General features: G+C 41.3%; 1 protein-coding gene across 1 annotated transcript in view; it reads right to left on the bottom strand.

Moving 5' to 3' along the window:
- Nucleotides 1–21,597, bottom strand: part of LOC134740765 (rho-associated protein kinase 2) — a 26,605-nt gene extending 5,008 nt beyond the window's left edge. The window contains exons 1-12 of the mRNA XM_063673366.1: nucleotides 20,992–21,597; nucleotides 18,552–20,480; nucleotides 17,912–18,072; nucleotides 14,778–14,987; nucleotides 6,106–6,296; nucleotides 5,495–5,669; nucleotides 4,434–4,591; nucleotides 3,356–3,557; nucleotides 2,681–2,949; nucleotides 2,051–2,208; nucleotides 1,077–1,202; nucleotides 241–469 (exon numbers count right to left, since the gene is read on the bottom strand). Coding sequence (XP_063529436.1) covers nucleotides 241–469; nucleotides 1,077–1,202; nucleotides 2,051–2,208; nucleotides 2,681–2,949; nucleotides 3,356–3,557; nucleotides 4,434–4,591; nucleotides 5,495–5,669; nucleotides 6,106–6,296; nucleotides 14,778–14,987; nucleotides 17,912–18,072; nucleotides 18,552–20,480; nucleotides 20,992–21,175 — 3,992 coding nt within the window. The 5' untranslated portion in view covers nucleotides 21,176–21,597. The remainder of the gene's footprint in view (nucleotides 1–240; nucleotides 470–1,076; nucleotides 1,203–2,050; nucleotides 2,209–2,680; nucleotides 2,950–3,355; nucleotides 3,558–4,433; nucleotides 4,592–5,494; nucleotides 5,670–6,105; nucleotides 6,297–14,777; nucleotides 14,988–17,911; nucleotides 18,073–18,551; nucleotides 20,481–20,991) is intronic.

Raw genomic sequence — 21,597 nt, 5'->3', positions numbered from 1 at the left:
GACGTTCTATTTACGTTTCTAATAGACCGCGGGCCAGGAACAGATTTCCAGCGTCAGCGGCGGCTGACGTTCACGAGGGTTCCTCATACATAGCCGTTAACCGTTATACGAGTTTTCGCCCGGGAGGCGATGACTGACAAAATTTGCGCCCGGCTCGCGGTCTATAATAAGTTGGGAGCAGGCAGTACAAATCGTTTATCGTAACAAATAAAAACAAGCTATCACTCAAAATATGTTGACCTGGGCGACAGCTTGGTGTGGTCGTGGCTGGTGTTGGTGCCGGTGTTGGTGTGCGCGGCGCGGTAGCCGTAGCGCTGCACGCGGCGGGCCAGGCGCGCCACCCAGCGCCGCTGGTCGGGCGCGCCGGGCGCCAGCAGCAGCAGCTCTCTAGCGCGGTCCGCGTGCAGCTTGCACGCCGCCACCGACTCCGCCTCCGACACGTGCTCCGCGTGGATCTTCATGCGGCATCCTGCATGCAATCACGAGATTATATTACACCGTGTACATGTAAATGTAACTGAATCCTAATGTGATGTTTCATAAAAAAAGTTACGTATAGTTGGTCAAGCAAATCTTGTCAGTAGAAAAAGGCGAGAAATTCAAATTTTCTATGGGACGACAACCCTAATTGCCAACATTTTTTAAATTTGCCGCCTCTTTCTACTGACGGAAATGGCTTGCCAAACGTTAAAAATAAAACCGGCCAAGTGCGAGTCGGGCTCGCGCACGAAGGCTTCCGTAGCATAACGCAAAAAAAAAAAACGGCAAAAAATCACGTTTTTTGTATGGAAGCCCCACTTAAATATTTATTTTATTCTGTTTTTAGTATTTGTTGTTATAGCGGCAACAGAAATACATCATCTGTGAAAATTTCAACTATCTAGCCTATCACGTTTCGTGAGATACAGCCTGGTGACAGACGGACAGACAGACAGCGGAGTCTTGGTAATAGGGTCCCGTTTTTACCCTTTGGGTACCGGAACCCTAAACACATTCCGTATTATTTTTGCTACAATAGGTAATATGAATATTTCCGAGCATATTGGAGAAAAAGTTAAAACTTAAAATGTACTCACGGCGGCACTCGTAGGCCTGCGGCGGACGGAACATGTGCCACAGCGGGCGCGTGCACACCTCGCACGCCGTCGGGATGTGGTACGAGATGCTGACCAGGTCGTGCCCCTTGTGCTGCACCGTGTTGCCTGCCACACAACACAACAACCGATACACTCTAAGTTATAGGGACAGTGTGGGAGCAGGACAGAAAAAGCCTGCCTTTTATTGACGAAAGTGCCAACTTGTTTGTTTGCTTTTTCGAATTAGGCCACTAGATGGCAGATCTTCCAACGCAGTTACAGCTAGTGCTACCAGGGATGTGTTAATATAGTTTGTCAAAGGACTGTCTCATTTGAAACATAGACAGAGAGAATCATACTATATTTGTCTTACACTAGTACTAGCACCCAAAAGAAAAGGATGAGTATAGTTTTTTTGTTCTTATTTACTGACAATTTGGTTTGACCAATTATAACCACAAAACGTTAAAGTAATACTCGGATAGCGATTACTTTTTATACGTGATAATCTGATAATGTGTTACAAAGCAGCAGTGACTTTAAGTTTCTTAAGAAATGTATTAATAAATAAAAAATCCTGCAATTCGTCCCCAGGAATGTTTCCTCGCCTTGGTACATTCAGCAACATTAAATAAATAAATATTATAGGACATTCTTACACAAAATGACTAAGTCCCACGGTAAACCCAAGGAGGCTTGTGTTATGGGTACTCATACAACGATATATATAATATATAAATACCTAGAAAACACCCATGACTCAGGAACAAATATATGTGCTCATCACACAAATAAATGCCCTTACCGGGATTCGAACCCAGGACCATCGGCTTCACAGGCAGGGCCACTACCCACTAGGCCAGACCGGTCATCAAAACAACACATTGCTCTTATTAGGAGTTTTGATATAAGCAACGCGCGTCCTTGTCGACGGTATCCAGCGAAGAAAAGAAACGCGGGATGTGTTTCGTTACCATGCTGGTCGGTCTGGTCCTGCGGCTGGTCGAGCGCGTCCTGCGGCCGCCGCGCCTCGCCCTCGCCGGCGTACAGCAGCTGGAATATCCGAGGGATGTCCTTGGCGTCTGCGCGGATCACGTCGCCTTGTGTCACTGACCGGACGTGGAACACTTTGCTGCAATAGACAATATTTGGTTAATATTAATTAAATTGCAATACTTTTATGTTTTTTTTTTGCATAAACACAGAACTGTCATGTTTATCATTTGTATCTAAAGGTGCCAGTTAAAACCGGGTCCAGACGGCTGTAACGTGTAATGTAAGATTACGTGGACGCGCCGCTAAAACCCGACAAGCGACGGATCCGGCATGAGCGTAACATGTAATGCTCGTAGTGCCGTCCACACGCGGAATTCATGTTACATTACACGATGGATTACATTACACATTACAGACGTATGGAGTCCCGGCTTAACTTGTTGAGCATTACGGGATGAAGTGGGGGTATTTGTGTAAAATGATGACCATAATTACAAACTTTTTCGCACTTATCCGCTCATTTTTCATTCACCAAAACACACAAAACATGATTTTTGCCAAAAATTATAGGCATGGCATGACCAACCACATGATTCGTGTTTACTAACCTCAAATCCAAGATCATAAGGGGATCCGTAGTATTCTGCTTATCATTCTCCGAGTTATAGAAGATGATCTTCTTCGACGACACTACTACATATTGCTTGCGCCAGCCGTGGCGCCTTATATTCTGTTTGATAGGCACGGAGAGCCAACCCTCGAGGGTCTGTTCGGTCTCCCCGTCTTCTGCGTCAGCGGAGGATTGGGAAGCTGTTTCGGAGGTTAGCGCGGCGAGTTTCTCTTTTAGCTGCTCGATTTCTACGTCTTTGCTGTCGACCTGTGAACAGAGTTTGATAAGCTTGGTTGCTATGCCATCCGAATCGAATGCTAAAATACCATTTAAGTACACAAAAAGGACTCGCGAATTTGCTTACGCTAAAATATTCTTTAAATAAACCCCATGATCTATATATCTTCGAGCAATGTCTGTACCAATACAAAAAAAAAGTAACAAGAATACTTATTTATACATGAGAAGCCACCATTTATAAAGTTAGAGTCTCTGATAAATATTCTACACGGAAAGAACATCTTCAGGTGTACTGATTTACCGTAAATCGTCTACACCATGGAATACACGATACTGCGTGTGCTGCAGGTCGCGCTGCATCTTGGTTGCTGGGTGAACTTGTCCTGGCGACTTGTCGTTGTCGCTTGTTGTAACATGTATATATGTATGTTACCTCCATGGCGAGCTTCAGTCGGGTCTGCTGCTCCTCTAGCAGCTGCTGCTGCGTGTCCTGCAAGTCGCGCTGCATCTTGGCCACCTGCTGGTCGAACTTGTCCTTCTCCCGAGTGAGCTCTTGTTGCAGCTTGCGGTAGTCTTTGTCCTTGCGCACCGACATCTTGCTCTTGTTCTTTGTCACGGCCGGGTTCATGTCTTTCCTGTCAGGCAGAATTAAAAACATATAAATTTGTCTCGCAATAAACATAAAAATTATCTATATATTATGAATTATCTCTGGGATAACGCGCATTTTTGTGTTTTTATGTGTTTTCCGAGCAAAGCTCGGTCTCCCAGATATTAAATTTTAATGAAAGAAACACGCATAAAGTGCAATCGGGGACATTCCTGGTGAACCACTTCAGAAAAATTTTCCCCGTAAAAATAACCAATTAGGATGCATTTTGGATTCCTTATCTTAGTTTGCAAATGCCGCCCATCACAAAGACAATGGACGGCAATAAACTTTACCTGAGCTAACCCTTTTTTTCAATATCTACTTTTTTTGTGCCATGCTATTGCAGTTTGTAATGATTCACGGCTAGTTTCACTAGACTTATATTGAATACAAAAGTAATCACGGTCCATATCCCAGTCAATATAAGTCTAGTGCCATGCTATTTATTGGTCATCACTTTTATGATATCGCCTGACCGTCTGCAGGACGTTTAAACGATTTTTGCCCTTAAGGTGGTTCACCGGGAATCTCCCCGATTGTACATCACTTGGTAAAATTTTCTCACGCTGCTATAAGTACACGTTCCTTTCAACCAGCCGCTCATTTCCGCGGAAGCTTGACGGGTTAGTTAGACAAAATAGCATTCAAAGCATCATTCCTAATTTGCTCTAAAATTTTGTCTTCGAAAGGCCAGAGAGTTTACACTCTTGACAATTCGCCTTTTTTGCACAGATGATTTAGTAAACCGAAAGTTATTTTGAGCTAGGGAATTGAGCGAGAACCAGGAATTCCCGGTTCTGGTATTGGTTTCGTATAGAAAACAAGTAACAGGAGCACACCATAGTTTGAGCAGACTGACCTGTTCATGATCTCGGCCAGCTTGTTGACGGCTTGCTGCTTGAGCATGATCTCGGAGTTGAGCTTCTTGTTGAGCCGCTCCACCTCCTCTTGTAGCCGCTGCAAGCTTGCCACGCGCTCGGCCAGCGCCGTGCCGCTGCGCCGCAACTCGTCTACCTCCTGGGAACACAACGACCATATAGTAATTTTGACACTAAACCGTTATAGAACCAATCTGGCAATCCGGGATAGTTTATGCCTTAGAATTGGAGGTATGCCACGAAAACGCCTGGTTCCAAGATCTAGCACGGAAAACACGCAAAGAGGAACCATTCTTCAGATGCAGTTGACTTCACCTTCTACTTCAGCTGCCACAAATGCGGTTGGAAATGCCGTCCCGCATTGTATTAGGTATACAGTCACGAGACCCTCGCGTACAGGCGCTGCTTAAATCGTTCTGTAAAGATGTAAAAGGCCTCATGATGAATAGAGTTGTCCTACCTTCCGTTGCAGATCGATGGCGGCGCGGTTCTCATGCTCGCGGCCGCGCAGTATTGCACGAGAGAGTCCCGCGCGGCTAACTCGCTGCGGTGCATGGCTAGAGCGTCCCGCAACTCTAACTCTTTCATGGTTTTCTATAGCTGGTCTATAGTCGGCTAGGTTATATCTACAACGAAGAATGAAGAGGTATCTACCTTCCGTTGCAGATCGATGGCGGCGCGGTTCTCATGCTCGCGGCCGCGCAGTATTGCACGAGAGAGTCCCGCGCGGCTAACTCGCTGCGGTGCATGGCTAGAGCGTCCCGCAACTCTAACTCTTTCATGGTTTTCTATAGCTGGTCTATAGTCGGCTAGGTTATATCTACAACGAAGAATGAAGAGGTATCTACCTTCCGTTGCAGATCGATGGCGGCGCGGTTCTCATGCTCGCGGCCGCGCAGTATTGCACGAGAGAGTCCCGCGCGGCTAACTCGCTGCGGTGCATGGCTAGAGCGTCCCGCATCTCTAACTCTTTCATGGTTTTCTATAGCTGGTCTATAGTCGGCTAGGTTATATCTACAACGAAGAATGAAGAGGTATCTACCTTCCGTTGCAGATCGATGGTGGCGCGGTTCTCATGCTCGCGGTCGCGCAGTCCTTGCACGAGCGAGTCCCGACCTGCTAGTTCGCTGCGGTGCGTGGCTAAAGCGTCGCGCATCTCCAGCTCTTTCATGGTCTTTTCCTTTTCGAGCTCGCCGACTGTCTCCTCTGCTATCGATCTGAGGAAAAAAGGACGTTCAAAATTAGCGTTGTTTGGGAAATTCTTCGTGTTATTTGACACAAAAAACACTTACATAGAATACCCTTGCTTATTCATCTCTCTTGATCAATGTTATCAAGGTTATCAATGTGGTGACTAGTTGGCTACTAATACAGAACTGCATAGACTTCCGACGAATTTCAAGCAAGACCTGGCGAAGGTCTGGAGTGCATTTCTCTCTCAGCCACCACCTCTCTCACCACGCCAAGTGTTGTTTGAGCGAGACCTGGGGTCCGTTACTCAAAAGCTTATAGCTTGTAATACAAGTGGAAGTCCCTTTCTAACAAAAGCTGTCTAAAAGTGACATCCCCTTGTATTACAAGTTACAAGCTTTTGAGAAACGGGCCCCAGTGCGCGGTACACATGAATGAAGTGTTGCTCTGTTGTCCGGTTACCTGGCGATGGCCTCGGAGTCGGCGCGCGCTATGGCCAGCTGCAGCTGGTGCATGAGGCTGGAGCGCTCCTGCTCGAGGTCGCGCGCGGCGCGTGAGCTCTCGTCGAGCTGCGCGCGCACCTCGCTGACCTGCGCGCGGTACACGTGGCTGAAGTGTTGCTCGTTCTCCAGCTGCGACCGCAGCTCCTCGCTCTACATAGAACGAAACCAAACATTAGTGCTTAGGTGATCACCAACCTTTAATACTTATTTATCCTTTACAATCAGTCAAATAGCCTTAATTATACTAGTTTATAAAACTGCAAAAAGAGGGTCAAAAGGTTATGTTGCTCCATTGTCCATCCATTGTTAAAATTGTGAGGGATTCGAAATTCTGAGGGATGTGATTTATGTGATACAAAGTTTTTAAGTGCTTCAGAATTAAACATGTTTTAAGGTACGAGGATAAGCACATACTTTGTTGTAGTTTTTTATGTCCTATACTATTCATTAAACTATTTACTACCTATCTAAATAACCTAAATCTACTTGTATATTATTTAATCCTGCTCGTATTTATTATTTGTTTATTGATATCATATCATAATTGCATGTAATACATTCGTGTCACTTGTAAGGTTCTTACGGGTTATCATCATAGATCATAGGTACATACGAGTATTAGTATACCTTAGAAACCCATATTTGGCACACTGCTCATATCTTTCACGGTTTTCGCAGATTAGTATATCAATTAAATAGTATCTCTGGTTAACCAACATAATGAAACATATATGTGCCATTTTCAACCAAAAGGGTACTTATTGTCGCTTGTCAGCAAGGCGCTATTTCCTATTAGCTTCAATTAGAAATCAACCTTATCGACAACCGACAATGTGGTACCTTTTGATTGAAAACGTCACATATTTTTAGCAATTAGATTCGTATTAAACATCAAGCTCATATATCAATACAAAATAAGTATAACAATGAAAACGGTTTACTTTGTAAGAAATTGTACGGAAATTATAAAACGGAATGAACGCTATTGATTTCTCTTCAGCGAATATAAAAATCCAATTAAATTGACTGTTTAATGAAAGATCAAGTGAAACAATGTAAATAAAATATGTAATTTGTAGTACAAAGTCAAAGAGCAACAAAACTAAATTATTATGGCTACAATTAACATCAACAATAGATAAAGGAACCATTTAAGTAGTAACCTATAAGTTATGACAGTATTTCTGCAAGTGTTCGTTAAAATCAGAAAACGTAGCCTTAGTGCCAGTTGCACCATCCGCACTTAACAGACTGATCAACGTCAACCGGCGCGCCGCGGTGGTTTACTATGAAACTTTCCATACAATGAAATTTAGCGAACTCTTTAACGATCACAAACAGTTGGTGCAACCGACCCTTAATCCGTTAGTAAGTTATATCACAAATCATACAAATGGTATTTCTAAATGACGTCATGCTTGCACCATTGATGATCGTCTTTATTTCAAGCTCATTTACTATTCCTGTCTCCATAAGAGATAATTATCTTAATGAAATGTAAATTATCCGTACGTTCGCAAGATTGTCGCGTTAAAGAGCTTTAAAATGAGGGATCCTCACAAGTTCGCCCTGACACCGGCTCCCTATTAGGAGTTATAAGCATAATTACTGTGCAGCTAAAATCGGACCACATCTAATCTAATTGTGTCGTCTAGTAAGGTACGAGTGCAGCTTCGTACACTACCTATTGTAGACTGTACATTTTAAAGGATAATACGAGGATTCGCAGTAGCTATACACTTTTGAAAAATACGTCACGACAAATATGTAACAATTATACAATGTATAATATATGAGCATTTACGTTCTTTTGAATTCATAAGGTAATACTTACTATTTTTAAGGTTTTTTTTTTAATAATAATAATAAAAAAATACGTAAAGATGTTTTACCCTTTTTCTAATGGTAAAAAAACGAAGTATAGTTTTACTTGCCTTTAGGTGTAACATTGTATACTAAAATAGCACAAGTTAATCATAGGAAATATTATTATTAACACACGTTAACAGTAAACGGCGCTTGAGGAGTTAAACGTAAAAGCATCCAAAATGATCGTCGTCGTTTGCGCTAATATACTAAATTAGCATGGTAATTTGTATCAGTGGGGAAGCGTCCATGGAATTCGATTATTACAGAATTGACGATTAGGTACTAGATGTACTAATTTGAGACGGTTAAGTACCTTTCTGGCCGAATTAACACTTACCTGCCCAACATACTCATATGTTAGAATCCCGGCGCCTATCTACGGTGTCTAACCCCCCTATTCACAAAACTTTGCAAGCCTTAATTAGTTAATTTATATTTTATCCCTTTCTTACAAAATTCATAATTACATATTAATATCTAATTGGGACTTGTAGTGAGTTTATGAATAAAGCCATAAAATGCACCATCTAGTGAGCAGATGATCTGCGAGTGCAGCACACAATCGCCCGTCATAATGTCCACATATGTCCCAGTGCACTTTATGCCGAGGCATATAACTGCCATGTATGGCATAATTGATAAAGGTTCTTTGACGTATGCCCTAACAACCCAGCGCTTATTCCACTGCTACTGTTTTTGACCTGAACTTTATTTAGGCACGAATTTGCCTCATACCACTCCCTTCTAGAACAAATGATTAATCGAATAGCTAGTACCTATTATTTGAGAAATGTTTGTATGTTTCTTCTCGGAAACTGCTTTTAAGGGGAGAAAAGCATATCAAGGTTTTTTCTTGAACTAATTTGTTATTACCGTGATGAGACGTTTAATTAAAACATGATTTTGGGGAATTAAGACAATATAAATTAACAGTTTAGAATGATTCAGGGTTAGTTACACTAGACTTATATCCACAAAACAACAACACAATACAAAAGGTAATCACGGTCCATATCCCCAGTCTAGGGACAATCTGACAATATACATTATTTTGTTTATCATTCGCCGCAATGCACAAATACGGTGGAAATTATTTTATTTTATACAGGGAATGATAACTGCGTTGATACATTTTTGGGCATTTGCTTAATCCTTGGTACAATGCCTCAAGGGCCTATTTTAGATTTTTAGATTTAAGCTAGTTATTAATTTCGTTTACGTAGTACCACTGTATATATCTCATATGTAAATAAATTATACGAGATTAAATTGCTTATTAAGTTATGAAGGTCTATCTCTGAAGTTACTGTCATATGCTTCGTGTAAAATGACTAGTATTTCGGATGCCTTTGCGTTTAAAATGTCTAGAAAAAAATGCGAGCAAAATCCAAAACTATACACCGCGTGGTATTTTTTACCCAGAGCCCAGGGGTGATATTAATACAAAAATATATAACTATAAACAGCTATGACGATTATTTCACTGGCCAGATAACGTCAATACGTGGTTTACTTCGCAGAAACTCAACATGCAAACGCAGTGATCTAGGAACCTGCGATAATCGTCAAACTATTATAGTTAATGATGAGCAGGAAATAGGCATTCCTGTTTATTGAACAATGCCATAACACTTGTGTTTTATGGTCCCGGCGTCAATGATGCTAATTTGCATTTAACAATTTCATTATAATAAATAACGTACAATGTCTTTGTTCACGTATGAGGCGAGATTCCTGGCGGTACTTTCAGTACATATAGTCGCATTCCTAAGATAAAGTGTGAGTAGAAAAGCAGGGACAATTTACGTTCGTCGCAATCATATTTAGTTTTATAGGTCAAGAGGTTTGTGATAAGAATGCAATTAAATCTACAATGAAATTGTGTACTATAGTAAAACTATGAACACACTGTATCTACACTTTATATGTACAACTGTACAATGAGGTTCGAACCACGCTGTACCTCTCGACAATATAAGACCACGAGTACATTATTGTAGGAATAGAATAGAATAGAAGATGCTTTATTCAAAAACGCTTAATTTCGACGCGCGAATCTGGATATTAACGAAAAAAGACGTCATTGAGAATAGTCACGTAACAATAATTTTACTCTACAGAAGCAGGCCAGATCAGTTATACGGCTCCGATCGTGTGGGATTCGCTTAGAAATATTTCTCCTCCCTGCCCTTAGAATTTCCAAAAATAACCTTACGAAATTTCATAAAATCGGTTCAGTACTTTAGCGATTAATAAGTAGCGTACAGATAATTACAAGTTCCTTTCGCATTTCTAACATAGGTATGAATAAAGGGCATGGGGCGCGATGCATAATAAAGTATACAATATATGAAGCTGTGTACAAGAATGTCATGAAGAATGAATGTGTATAGACAGAACTTCAAACTTCAACCTCTGAATTCGGAAGGACGAAGATTTAAAACTGAATTACATACATAATCATTTTCTTTAATATATTTTCTAAGATGTTACCCATCGAGTGTTTTAGTGCAGACAGGACGGAACTAATAATTATGTCAGTAACAGTTTAAGCAAACAACTAGCACGTGGTAACACACATGTATCTGTTAATACCTATAGATATCCAATTTCGAGCGGAATGCGGACTGACGGAAGTTCAAAGAGAATAAAAGATTTTGAGTTCACATAACTACACTGAACAATAAAAATAACTATTTAGGACCATTCCACGGGCTGTCCCGTACAAACGCATTTTTTTTTCTTCATGTATTAGAACTTTTTAATCGGCGTTTAAAGCCGACGGCTATTTTTATGTGCATATTTCTGAACTTTTGTCACAGAAACACAAACTCCTATACCTACAAATCTTCAGAAAATTCGCATTCGTACGGGACAATTGTAGACAATTCCATGGAATGCTCCTTTAGGGGATATGACTGTAAAGCTCAATAACAAAATTCACTATTTTTAAACATGTTTAGCACTTTTAGCGATTTTTTTATATATATTGACCGCTCAAACTGTGATTACTATATTTTGACATGTCTGTCCGTAACCCTACTAAGGATTCAGTGAGGCTGAATTACTTTCCTTGACCTATTTATATTCGTTAAACTCTATGACACTCGAGAATTAATATATGTCGGTTCCTTCATGGAATTTTCAGCGAGCCCTACGTTGATTGGTCCAATTAAATCAACTCGTACACAGTGACAGTAACGAACGAGAAAATCATACCGTTTTGAAGTTACGTATTACCCATTCGCGGCATTTTATGACATGAATCACGATATAAAAACAATTTACAATAAATAAAGGTAAAAAGTATTTTAGGTGAAAAACATATTCTGGAAAATAATGGAAAGATATAAAATCCTCAATAGTTTCATTGGGGAATCGAACCCGGAAATGTATAGTAACAATCTGGCACCGGCGCCAACGGGGCCATAATATATATTTAAGAATTTCAAGTTATATTCGTACACCAGCGTTTGTCTAAGGAATGTTTGTGTCATAAATATCAAGGCCACACAACACTTACGTATTCATATTCGGGCAAGTCATGAATCCGCCTAAACGAGAGCGCATGCAGCGCGGACTTTTTTGATAATTACGGTGAACTAGATTGACTGACCTAAAGGCATTCACAGTGTGAAGCGTCACTCCGTCTCGATAGTGTTACGTTTTCAGGCGAAAATTACTACTTTGTCGATTGACAACAAGGACGAGTTTTTCTTACTAGTAGCGTTTTATTTACAACCAAGCAACCTTTTTGGCTGAGAACGACACAACGACATAGTTTTATTATAAATACGTATAAAACATTCAACACAGCCCTCAAAACGCCGTCCCGCAGTAAGGACACTTGTAACAATTCTATTAGCAGTGCAAATCTCATCATCATCATGACTAAGACATTAACGGGAGAAAAACCGCCGGCCTACGTAATCGTATGTTTATTTATTTCGAGACGCTGCACACGCAGGTATAGCTTTTAAGGTAAAAGGCGTATACTTGTGTGTGTGTTTGTTGTCGACAATATGAGTCACTCCGCGAGTCCGTGAGAGGACGGTCTATTTCGGAGTGATGAGATTATGATTAGTTCGCATAAAGATACTAAAAGCATAGTTAAGTTCATTGATGTATTTACAGTTAAGTTATTCATGAAAAAGGCATTCACGTTTGAGGCTAATAAGGAATGAATTAACAGAATAACATTCAGACGTGCATTCTGAATAAATATAAAATGAAAATAATATTTATTCGGCGTTATCATTCTTCTTAAACAAAGCCGCTTGTTTTAAAAGGTTCTGTGGCATTTTTTTAAATGACTAATTCCCAAAAACTATCTGATCTCCATCATGTCTAAATTTAGGGTATCGAATTATCGATATAAGAAAAGTGGTTGAGCTCTACCAATGTTTTTTTATATTTAAGAAATAATCTCTAAAACTACTTATGTGTAATCCTGAAACCGATAGGAAAAAATATTGCACCCATAATTTGTTCAGTTTGCGTAAGTTAATGTAAACTAAAGTTGTCCAGTTATAGTTTCTTATGTTTAATATTAAGTACATAACTGTTTCATTTTTAAAAAGAAAAGAAAAGAAGCATTGTTTTTAGGGTTCCGTACCCAAAGGGTAAAAACGGGACCCTATTACTAAGACTCCGCTGTCCGTCTGTCACCAGGCTGTATCTCATGAACCGTGATACCGTGACATTTGAAATTTTCACAGATGATGTATTTCTGTTGCCGCTATAACAACAAATACTAAAAAGTACGGAACCCTCGGTGCGCGAATCCGACTCGCACTTGGCCGGTGATTAGATATAAAGGAAACGACAAACAAATAAACTCAAACCAAATTAGTTTTTTTTGCATAAAATCCGTACTTTTGTATATCGGTCTAAAATATTGCTTATGGACAACAGGCTACAAAAACAAATAAATCAAATATTTTTAGGGTTCCGTACCTCAAAAGGAAAAAAACGGAACCCTTATAGGATCACTCGTGCGTCTGTCTGTCCGTCTGTCACAGCCCATTTTTTCCAAAACTACTGGACCAATTAAGTTGAAATTTGGTACTCATATGTAACTTTGTGACCCAAAGACGGGCATGTAACATAAACAAATGAATTTTAAACATGGGGGGCCACTTTTGGTGGGTAAATGAGAAAATTATAAAATTAACTTTTTCTAACTATATCGTGTTAAAGCTCGGCCAAACACAAGGCTAGACGCAGCGCCGCGGTCGCGCGGCGCGACCGCCGCCCATGCTAACAGGTTAGCGACGTCAAACAGAATGCGTCCCGCCGGCATCGCGCCCCGCTTCTGTCGCGCCCCGCGCCGCGCGGCTCAGCGCGTCCACGCGGCGCGGACGCGGCGGCACGCTGGGTCACATCAGTCGGACGTGAATGAAAAACCCTCCGCGCGCGCATGCTGCTGTATCGGGCGCTAGTCACGCCCGCATCGCGCCGCGTTCGCGCGCGCGATGAGGGCGTGTTGAGAGCGCGAGGCCGGCGTGATCCGCGCGCGCCGCGCGGCGCGGCATTACGCGGCGCGGACGCGGCGCTGCGTCGCGCCTTGTGTTTGGCCGAGCTTTTACATATCAAATAAAAGAGCTTATTTTGAGATACTCAATTTTTTCTTTGTAATTTTCAAATAAATAGTTTAGAAGTTATTCAAGAAAATAGCCAAAAAATGACCCCCAATTTATCTCCGAAACTACTGGGTCTAAAATTAAAAAAAAAATACACAAAATAGTTCTTTACCTATAAATAACAGAAAACCTATTAGAAATGTGCAGTTAAGCGTGAGTCGGACTTATTATTTATAATGTAACTGGCTTCCGATAGTTTTAATGCAAGAATCGTACATTTTAATCGCATTTAAATATCTATTCGGACATTTATGAAACAGAACACCCCATATTCATTTATTTATCTACGGTATTGTATTGTAGTTCGGGCGATTTTCCGCAACTCGACGACTGGCGCCTATTTTGCGTGACATGGGGGTGGGCTAGTCCTGCCAGCCCAGCTCCTCGAGGAAACCTATCAAACCTTTGATGTTGAGTAGGACCTCGGGGAGGTCTCTCGGGGATATCTACGGTATCTCAGCTTTATAAATTATTAACGTAATTTTGTCTTTTTCCGGGATAGTTACTCATGAATCATGAAATAAACTGTGTAAACGGATTATATCGCGTATATTGAATTTAAAACACATCCTGACGCATAACATCTGTTGCTGGAAGTTACTGTCAAATAATATATTTTTGATAGATACTCGATTGCTGACTGTACAATGTACAGTGTACATTCCGCCGTTTGTATGTTTATCAATTGCTTTACAAGACCTTTTAAATAATCTCAATAAACTCGATGATTATCGTGATCGTTTATTAGCCAATTTCCGACTACCTATAACATCAGAAAAGCTCAATACATCAGCACATGATTGCATAATAATCTAAATTACGGAACTAAAAACATTTCAACCCAATCATACACCGGGAAGTGGTTCAAATTTAAGTTACAAAAGTGTCATAACTGTCTTTATCACTCGGTCGATGAACCTAGAAGCATTGAGTGCCAAAAGACTGTTTGACGGTTGATGTCGGAACATCATCCGTCCTTCCAACAGTCCAGAGACTCATACTTAGCAACCGTGGCGGTAATTTAAGAGCGAATAATGCGTCATTTAATAATAATTTTAAAAATTCCACACGCTGGTCGGCGGCTGCGCGGCTGCTACTGTCTTAGAAGGTAGCGACTCACCCTAGTGTAGTACATGTCTCGTTCAGCGCTCGCAGCGGCCAGCTTCTCCGAGGCGGTGTGCAGGGCCTGGCGCACGTTGTGCAGGTCCCTTGCGCGAGCGTCGCGCTCGGCGGCGGCGGCGCGCGCGGCGGCCTCGGCCGCGGCCGTCTCACCGGCCCCGGCGCAGCGCGCGGCGCGCTCCTGCTCTAGGGCCGCTTGCAGGCCCACCACCTGCAAACGAGGGGATTGTTCACTCCAATGTTCACTGTTTTAATGCCAAGTGATACGTCAAGTATTGGGTTTATAGGGATATGTATGCGTTCTTACTGCCAAGTTTGTGCATAGTTAGCCTAGGTTCGGCAGGAAAATTGAGGTTTACGCATATAGTGCTATTTCACAAATAGGCTATGAATGAATGTGATTTAAATGCATATTAATAGTTAAACTGACTTAGCAAAGCTTTTATGGTACATTTTGCTTGCTATCGATACGAAAAAAAAATCCAAATTCCAGTTATCATTAAATACTCGTTGTGTATGTGACCTTAACTAAGATACCTGTATACAATAAAGGCACCAGGCATGCAAATCTGTAGTCTATTAATTGGTTGATTGTTAATATGTACTGTTAGCGTTTTCAAATCCTCCAATTAATCAGTTTTCGTTTATTGTTTGTTTCGTTTAAGGCGGTTCCCTGAGCCAGAAGGCGAAAGATCTCCTTATATGATCATATTTTTCTAAGACACGTTGATATTCGTAGACGTGAAAATAGTTATTTGTCAACAAGAGAGGAAAGTTGGTTTTTCTTGCGAGTGTTTATTTTGAGTCCCGAGAAAGCTAAAGATTCTATAATTGAATTCAAAGTTAGAATCTTGAGCGTAGCGAGGGACTCAAAAACACGAGATGTAAAATAACTTTGCTCTCGTGTTGCACACATAATTTTTCACCTCAGTATTGAGAACATATTAAAGGTTAAACTGTATTTCGAATAACACAGACAAAAAATAATGTAATAAAAGTATGAAGTGGCAGTTCATGGCCTTCACTAAATTAAAAAGCTATTTTGTTTCACTCCCTGGAGTGACGAAAGTAGGCTTGTTCGAGCTGCTGAGGTGAAAAAATATATGTAGTTCTTGATTATATTATCTTTAATTTATAAGCTTCCGATACACGAATTATGACACTTCGCTCGATAAAATTAATTCCCAAAGTAACCTCTAACTAGGACTTTTAATCCAACGTTACTCGGTACTCGGTCGGTCGGTTATTATCTCACACTATAAACAAAAAAAAGAAGAAAAAACAATCTTAAATTGTAATTTGACAGCTTCGAATTTCGATATTGTAAGCCAACGTTTTTAAAATGAATAAAAATAAATAAAATTCGATCAAAATTGACACTTGGCGCGCATTGTCTTTCCCGTTCTTTCTTGCGAAATGTAATAGTGATAGCGGCAACCCGATGGAACGGCCTTAATGGAAATGGAACAAAGTAAAAACAACTCAAAATTATAATAAATTATAAATAAAAAATATTTTACAGCGTCCTTTAGTAAGTTACGAACCTATATATTAACTGTTGAGTTGTGTTATTGTATCACAGATCCTTTACAAAAAAAAACAACATTCGTGTTCTTTACAGAATCCCTTTGCCAGGTTAGAAGTCGTGTCTCATCGTAAACACATCATTCAGCTCCCACACCCATACCTACTTACTATGAAAAGTGTTAACGGTGAGCCAGGAACGTAATATGAAGTAACCGTTCCAAGAAATATATTGGTGCGTAAGATGTTTATAAAAATAAATATCACATAAATTATTTTCTAATATAAAATATATACGTCGTATATAAAATACTAAGACAAAAATTACAGGGAAAAACGCCAGCTTGATGTTTTGCCAATGGATTTGTTGTAGAAAACAATAGAGCACAGGGCAGAGGGAAGGGGGGGGGGGGGGCATGTGCAAAGTACAGGGCTCGGTGCATTATTGAATATGTTCTAACAGTCTAAGAACAAATTAAATCACTTTCAATGAAAATATTTGAATTTGTGTTTACTTCGGTTTATGTTCTAACAGGTTTTTTTTTCTCTTTTTATATTATATTTTTGTAAAAATCTATTATATGTAGGTATAGATCCTAATTCTATTGTAACTTCTGGATATTAATAGCGCTCGTGGGTTTCCAAGTACTGAAATAAAAGAATAAAGTGCTGTTTCCGAGTAATAAAAGAAAAGGGACGAAGTCTTGGTGCCTATGGTAATATAATATACACCACCCATTAATTCTCGCTCTATACTTGTATCAAATGGGGTTGGCAACTGTCAAAGGTTTGCAGAGATGGCGCCATCATAGCTTGCCCCTTTTTCTATGAGATTTGGCATCCAGGGCATTAAAAAACCAAAAATTTGGCACAATTTTGGCACAAAAACGGAGTTTCACGAAACTGCCAAGGCAACTTAAAAACAAGCCATATGAGGAGAGACTAAAGGAACTGAAACTCACTACCCTAAAGAACCGCAGAGAACGCGGAGACCTAATAGAGAGTTACAAAATACTATCTGGGCACTATGACCTCAAGGATTTTCAAGAGATGTTCAAGCGCAACAACAGCGATCGTCTGAGAGGTCATCACTTAAAGCTAGAAAGGCATAGGTCTCACAGTAACCCTTACAAACACTTTCTGAGCAACCGAGTAGTAAGGGCTTGGAACAAACTCCCGGAAGACGTAGTTTCAGCACAAAATGTGAACCAGTTTAAAAATAAATTAGACAAGCATAACACTACATCTAATACTCGTTCATGATATATATCTTTATGATTACTGGATACAGGCCATATCAGTTGCCATAACTGCCTGCCTGCTTATTAAATAATAAAATAATAATAATAAATTCTAGGGATTGACAGGGCTAGCTATGCTGGTGCCATCTGCTAATTATTTCGACCGGCCAACCCCATTGGCATAAAAAATCAAAAATGGAAATAGCAGCCGCTATCGGGTAAGCTACGGTTGTTCAGTTAAAAGAGTGGCGTACTGGTCTTCCAGAGCCACAATCTCGTGAATTGCGCCTGAAACTGTGAATTTTTCAATTTTTCCGTCAAGCTAAGTACAAAAAAAATTATCTGTTCCTTATACAAGCGTATAGATTACCTTCTCGCTTTCCTGGCGATGCTCGCCCTCCAGCTTCTGCAGGCGCTGCTGCATCTGGCGGTAGTCGACGTTGAGCATGGACATCTGGCGGTCCTTCTCCTGGCACGTGGCCTCGGCGCGCTGCCGCCCCGCCTTCTCTTCGTTCAGCTTAGCTTGCAGTGCTGGCCACCAACACACGGTTAAACAATCCTTCTTTACAACTAGGGACCGACCACTTCAAAACATAGGTGGAGTGAAACATCTTGAGCAGTTTGCGTACGACATTTCGCTATATAAATGCCGTATCAGCGTAATTTAAACTTCGATGTGGTCAGTCCCACTGTTTAAACTGCTATAGCTAACATAAATGGATCACTAAGGTTTTATACCCGTAGCCAGGATATCGGAAGGACATTTAAGGCTACAGTTGATAATTTGTTTCAAAATATACGTGCATTACGGGGAAAATTAGCAAACTGGACAATACCTGTAAATATCATTTCCAATGTTCCTGAAGCATGCGAAAAGTGAAGTAATGAAAATCGTTTTAGGGAAACAATTAGCTGTAGTGAATTTAGCACGAACCGAATTATTAGGTCGGGGTATACAAGGAAAAATAGGGGGAAAGGGCTGAGGATTAATAAGGGTGAAGACAGCTCACCTTTGACAAGTTCGAGGTTGGCCTCCTGCTTGGAAAGCAGCTGCGAGCGTTGCGTGTCTTGGTGGGCGCGGAGTTCTTGCTGGTACAGGTGGTGCGCCGCGGAGCGCTCGTGCGCCAGCGACGCGCACTCCTTCTCGAGCTGCGACACGCGCTCCGTCAGCTGACGGTTGTCGTTGGCCACCTGCCCCAGGCGCGCGGCCGAGCGCTCGAGCTCGGCGTGCGCAGCGCTGAGGCGGCCGCCCGCCTCGGCCACGGCGGCCTCGGCACGCTGCTTGCCGGCCTTCGCCACGGCCAGCTCGTCGGCTAACGTCGCCCGCTCGCGCTCGAGCGAGTCCCGCTGCGCGCGCAGACGCGCCGTTGTCCCGTCACTGACGGCGGCGGCGGCGGCCTGCGCGGCCGTCATCTCTGCCGCCTGTTTTCGCGCCTTAGCCGACGCCTCAGACTCCTGCTTTAGTTTCTCGCGTAATTCCGTCAATTGCTTTTCTAGGGTGTTAATTTTATCGTTGTAATTTTGTAGGTTGCTCATTTCTTTTGCTCTTTTGTTTTGTTCTTCCTCAAGACGTCTTTTGGCTTCACTGTAGTTCATTTCTGCTTTCCTTCTTGACTCTGCTTCAATCTCCGCCTTGCGCTGAATTTCCTTAAGGTCATGTCGGAGTAAAGCCAACTCTTTGTCAGTGTCTGCTATTAATTTTTTACTTCTAGATTCTCTCTGAGACAGTTCTTCCAACTGAGTGCAAAGGCTCACTTGTCTATCCTCAAGTTTACGTCTGCCATCCCTCTCTCTCTCTAAAAGTTTTTCTAGCTGCAAAATTGCTTCAGAACCAACATTGTTGATATGATTGGTTGAGATTGTGTCTACAACATCTGTGTGCTGGTTCCTACGACCGCACAGCTGGTAATCCCCATTGTAAGTGAAGCCCACAAAGGGTAAATGGTTGCCAACAAATGCTTTTGGCACTGGAAAAGATTCATCTAATGCATCAGATTTTTCAATTTCATCAAAATTTTTAGTGTCATCATCACTGGACAGCTCAGGGACTACAGGTGGCACAGAGTCTCTGAGATTATCGAAGCTCCACTGTTCATTGTAAAAGAATGGGTGTTGCTTGATTTCATCAACACTATTCTTACCTAATCTTCTAACTCTGTCTGTAAGCAGCCCTCTTATAAGAGACTTGGCCTCTTTAGATATTTCTACATCATCAGGAAACTGTAAAGAGTTCCTGTGATCCATAATTTTTCCATAAGTTCCTACTAAGCTCTCAGCGTAAAAGGGTGGATCCCCAATTAACATTTCATACAAAAATATACCGACAGCCCACCAATCACATTCACGGCCATACACTCCTTCTCCATTTTGGGACTGTAAGACCTCAGGAGAAATATAATCTGGAGTCCCTACAGCATTGCTAGCCCTCACCAGCCCGTCTGGGCCCATTCTCATGCAGGTGCCAAAATCTGCTAATTTTAAGTGGCCATACTTGTCAATTAGCATGTTATCCGGCTTAACATCTCGGTGAACAAACCCCATGTTATGGATAACATCTAATGCCAGCACTATTTCCATTGTATAAAACTTGGCCCACTTCTCAGGTATATCATAATTAGACATGAGACTAACAAGATCACCACCAGGCATGTAATCCATTACCATGTAAAGATATTTGTGGTCTTGGAAGGCAAAATGTAATTTGAGAATCCATTCAGAGTTAGCGTGTGCCATTATGTGTCGCTCCTCCCAAAAGAAGGTGGAGTCTGACCTTTTGATCATCTCTACTTTGCTCAGCAGCTTCATGGCGTACACGTGACGTGTGGACTTGTGTCTGACTAGTTGCACTTCCCCAAATGCTCCCCGACCTATCACTTTTATTAGGTCAAAATCTGCTGCCTTCATACGAAGATCAACAATTTCAGATGCAAACTCTTCATCTATAACAAAAAAGAGTTACTTTTATTATGAAATAAAAGCTTCCAAAATAATTATTACTGACAAAATAAGCATACATTGGACACTCAGTTCAATGTATTATAGAATTGTTTTGGATAAAAGTTTGTTTAATGACAATGCAATCAACGTGATTGGCAAAAGATAACAATTCAGTTGAAAAGAATAGTGAGATATTCTGCAGTAATATGCATGACATTATAATATTGCAAAGTAGCAAACCAGCTAACTTCATTTAAAAAGAGGCTTCAAGGGAAGACTTATGCCTCAAATGGGGTTCTTCCAGAATATTTATTAAAAACAAATTGTAACTCAATAAAATATGATTTGATATGAAATTACATTGTCTGTTGAAGAAATTTCCCAATTAATATAATGTACATGATATTATGTCATTGTTAACAACACTGTTACTACTAACTTAAACAACACATTTGCACAAAGCTGCTACAAATTATACTAAAAGGTTTTATGTGAAATAAAGTGGTGTCTTACATCTGCTAGTGTAGGCCTCGACGTTCTTCATGCGACGTATGGCCGGGTGGTCGCAGTCGGAGACGAGCGCCGCGACCGTGTCCAGCAACGAGTCCACGTTGCCCGACGACCGCGGGTCGCACAGCCGCTCCTCCAGCGCGCGGAGCCGCCGCATGCGCTCCTCGTCCTTCACCACTACCTCCATACTGACACCCTTTCTCACGTCTTCACGCACTAAACGCCACCGCACATTCTCCAGATCACACCACCCACTGATACCACATCGCGAACCCTCGACGAGTACACGACCTTCGGAGACCACAGCCCGTTTGTTTTGGGAGAGACGCACTATTCCACCGCTAAGTTATATTTCATTATCGAAAAGTCGAAAAAATTGTGTTGCATAGCTCAAAATGACAGCAGATAAAGGTGGTTCTCACAACAAAGCATATGCACGTTCGCGATTATATCCTATCGAAAAAACTGTTTTCTACTAAATATTATTGATAAACGAACACTAAATAGTAATAATTATTGGCACAGCTTTAAAAATATTGTCTAATTACGAAATATTCAACCGCTTGACCGATGATCGAACAATATTATGAAGTTAGCTGCAGGTATGAA

This window comes from Cydia strobilella, chromosome 4 (genome assembly GCF_947568885.1).
Source record: "Cydia strobilella chromosome 4, ilCydStro3.1, whole genome shotgun sequence".
In the NCBI taxonomy this organism is placed as follows: Eukaryota; Metazoa; Arthropoda; class Insecta; order Lepidoptera; family Tortricidae; genus Cydia; species Cydia strobilella.
The sequence above is the reverse complement of the archived record's forward strand: the minus strand, read 5'-3'. Positions and strand labels throughout refer to the sequence as shown.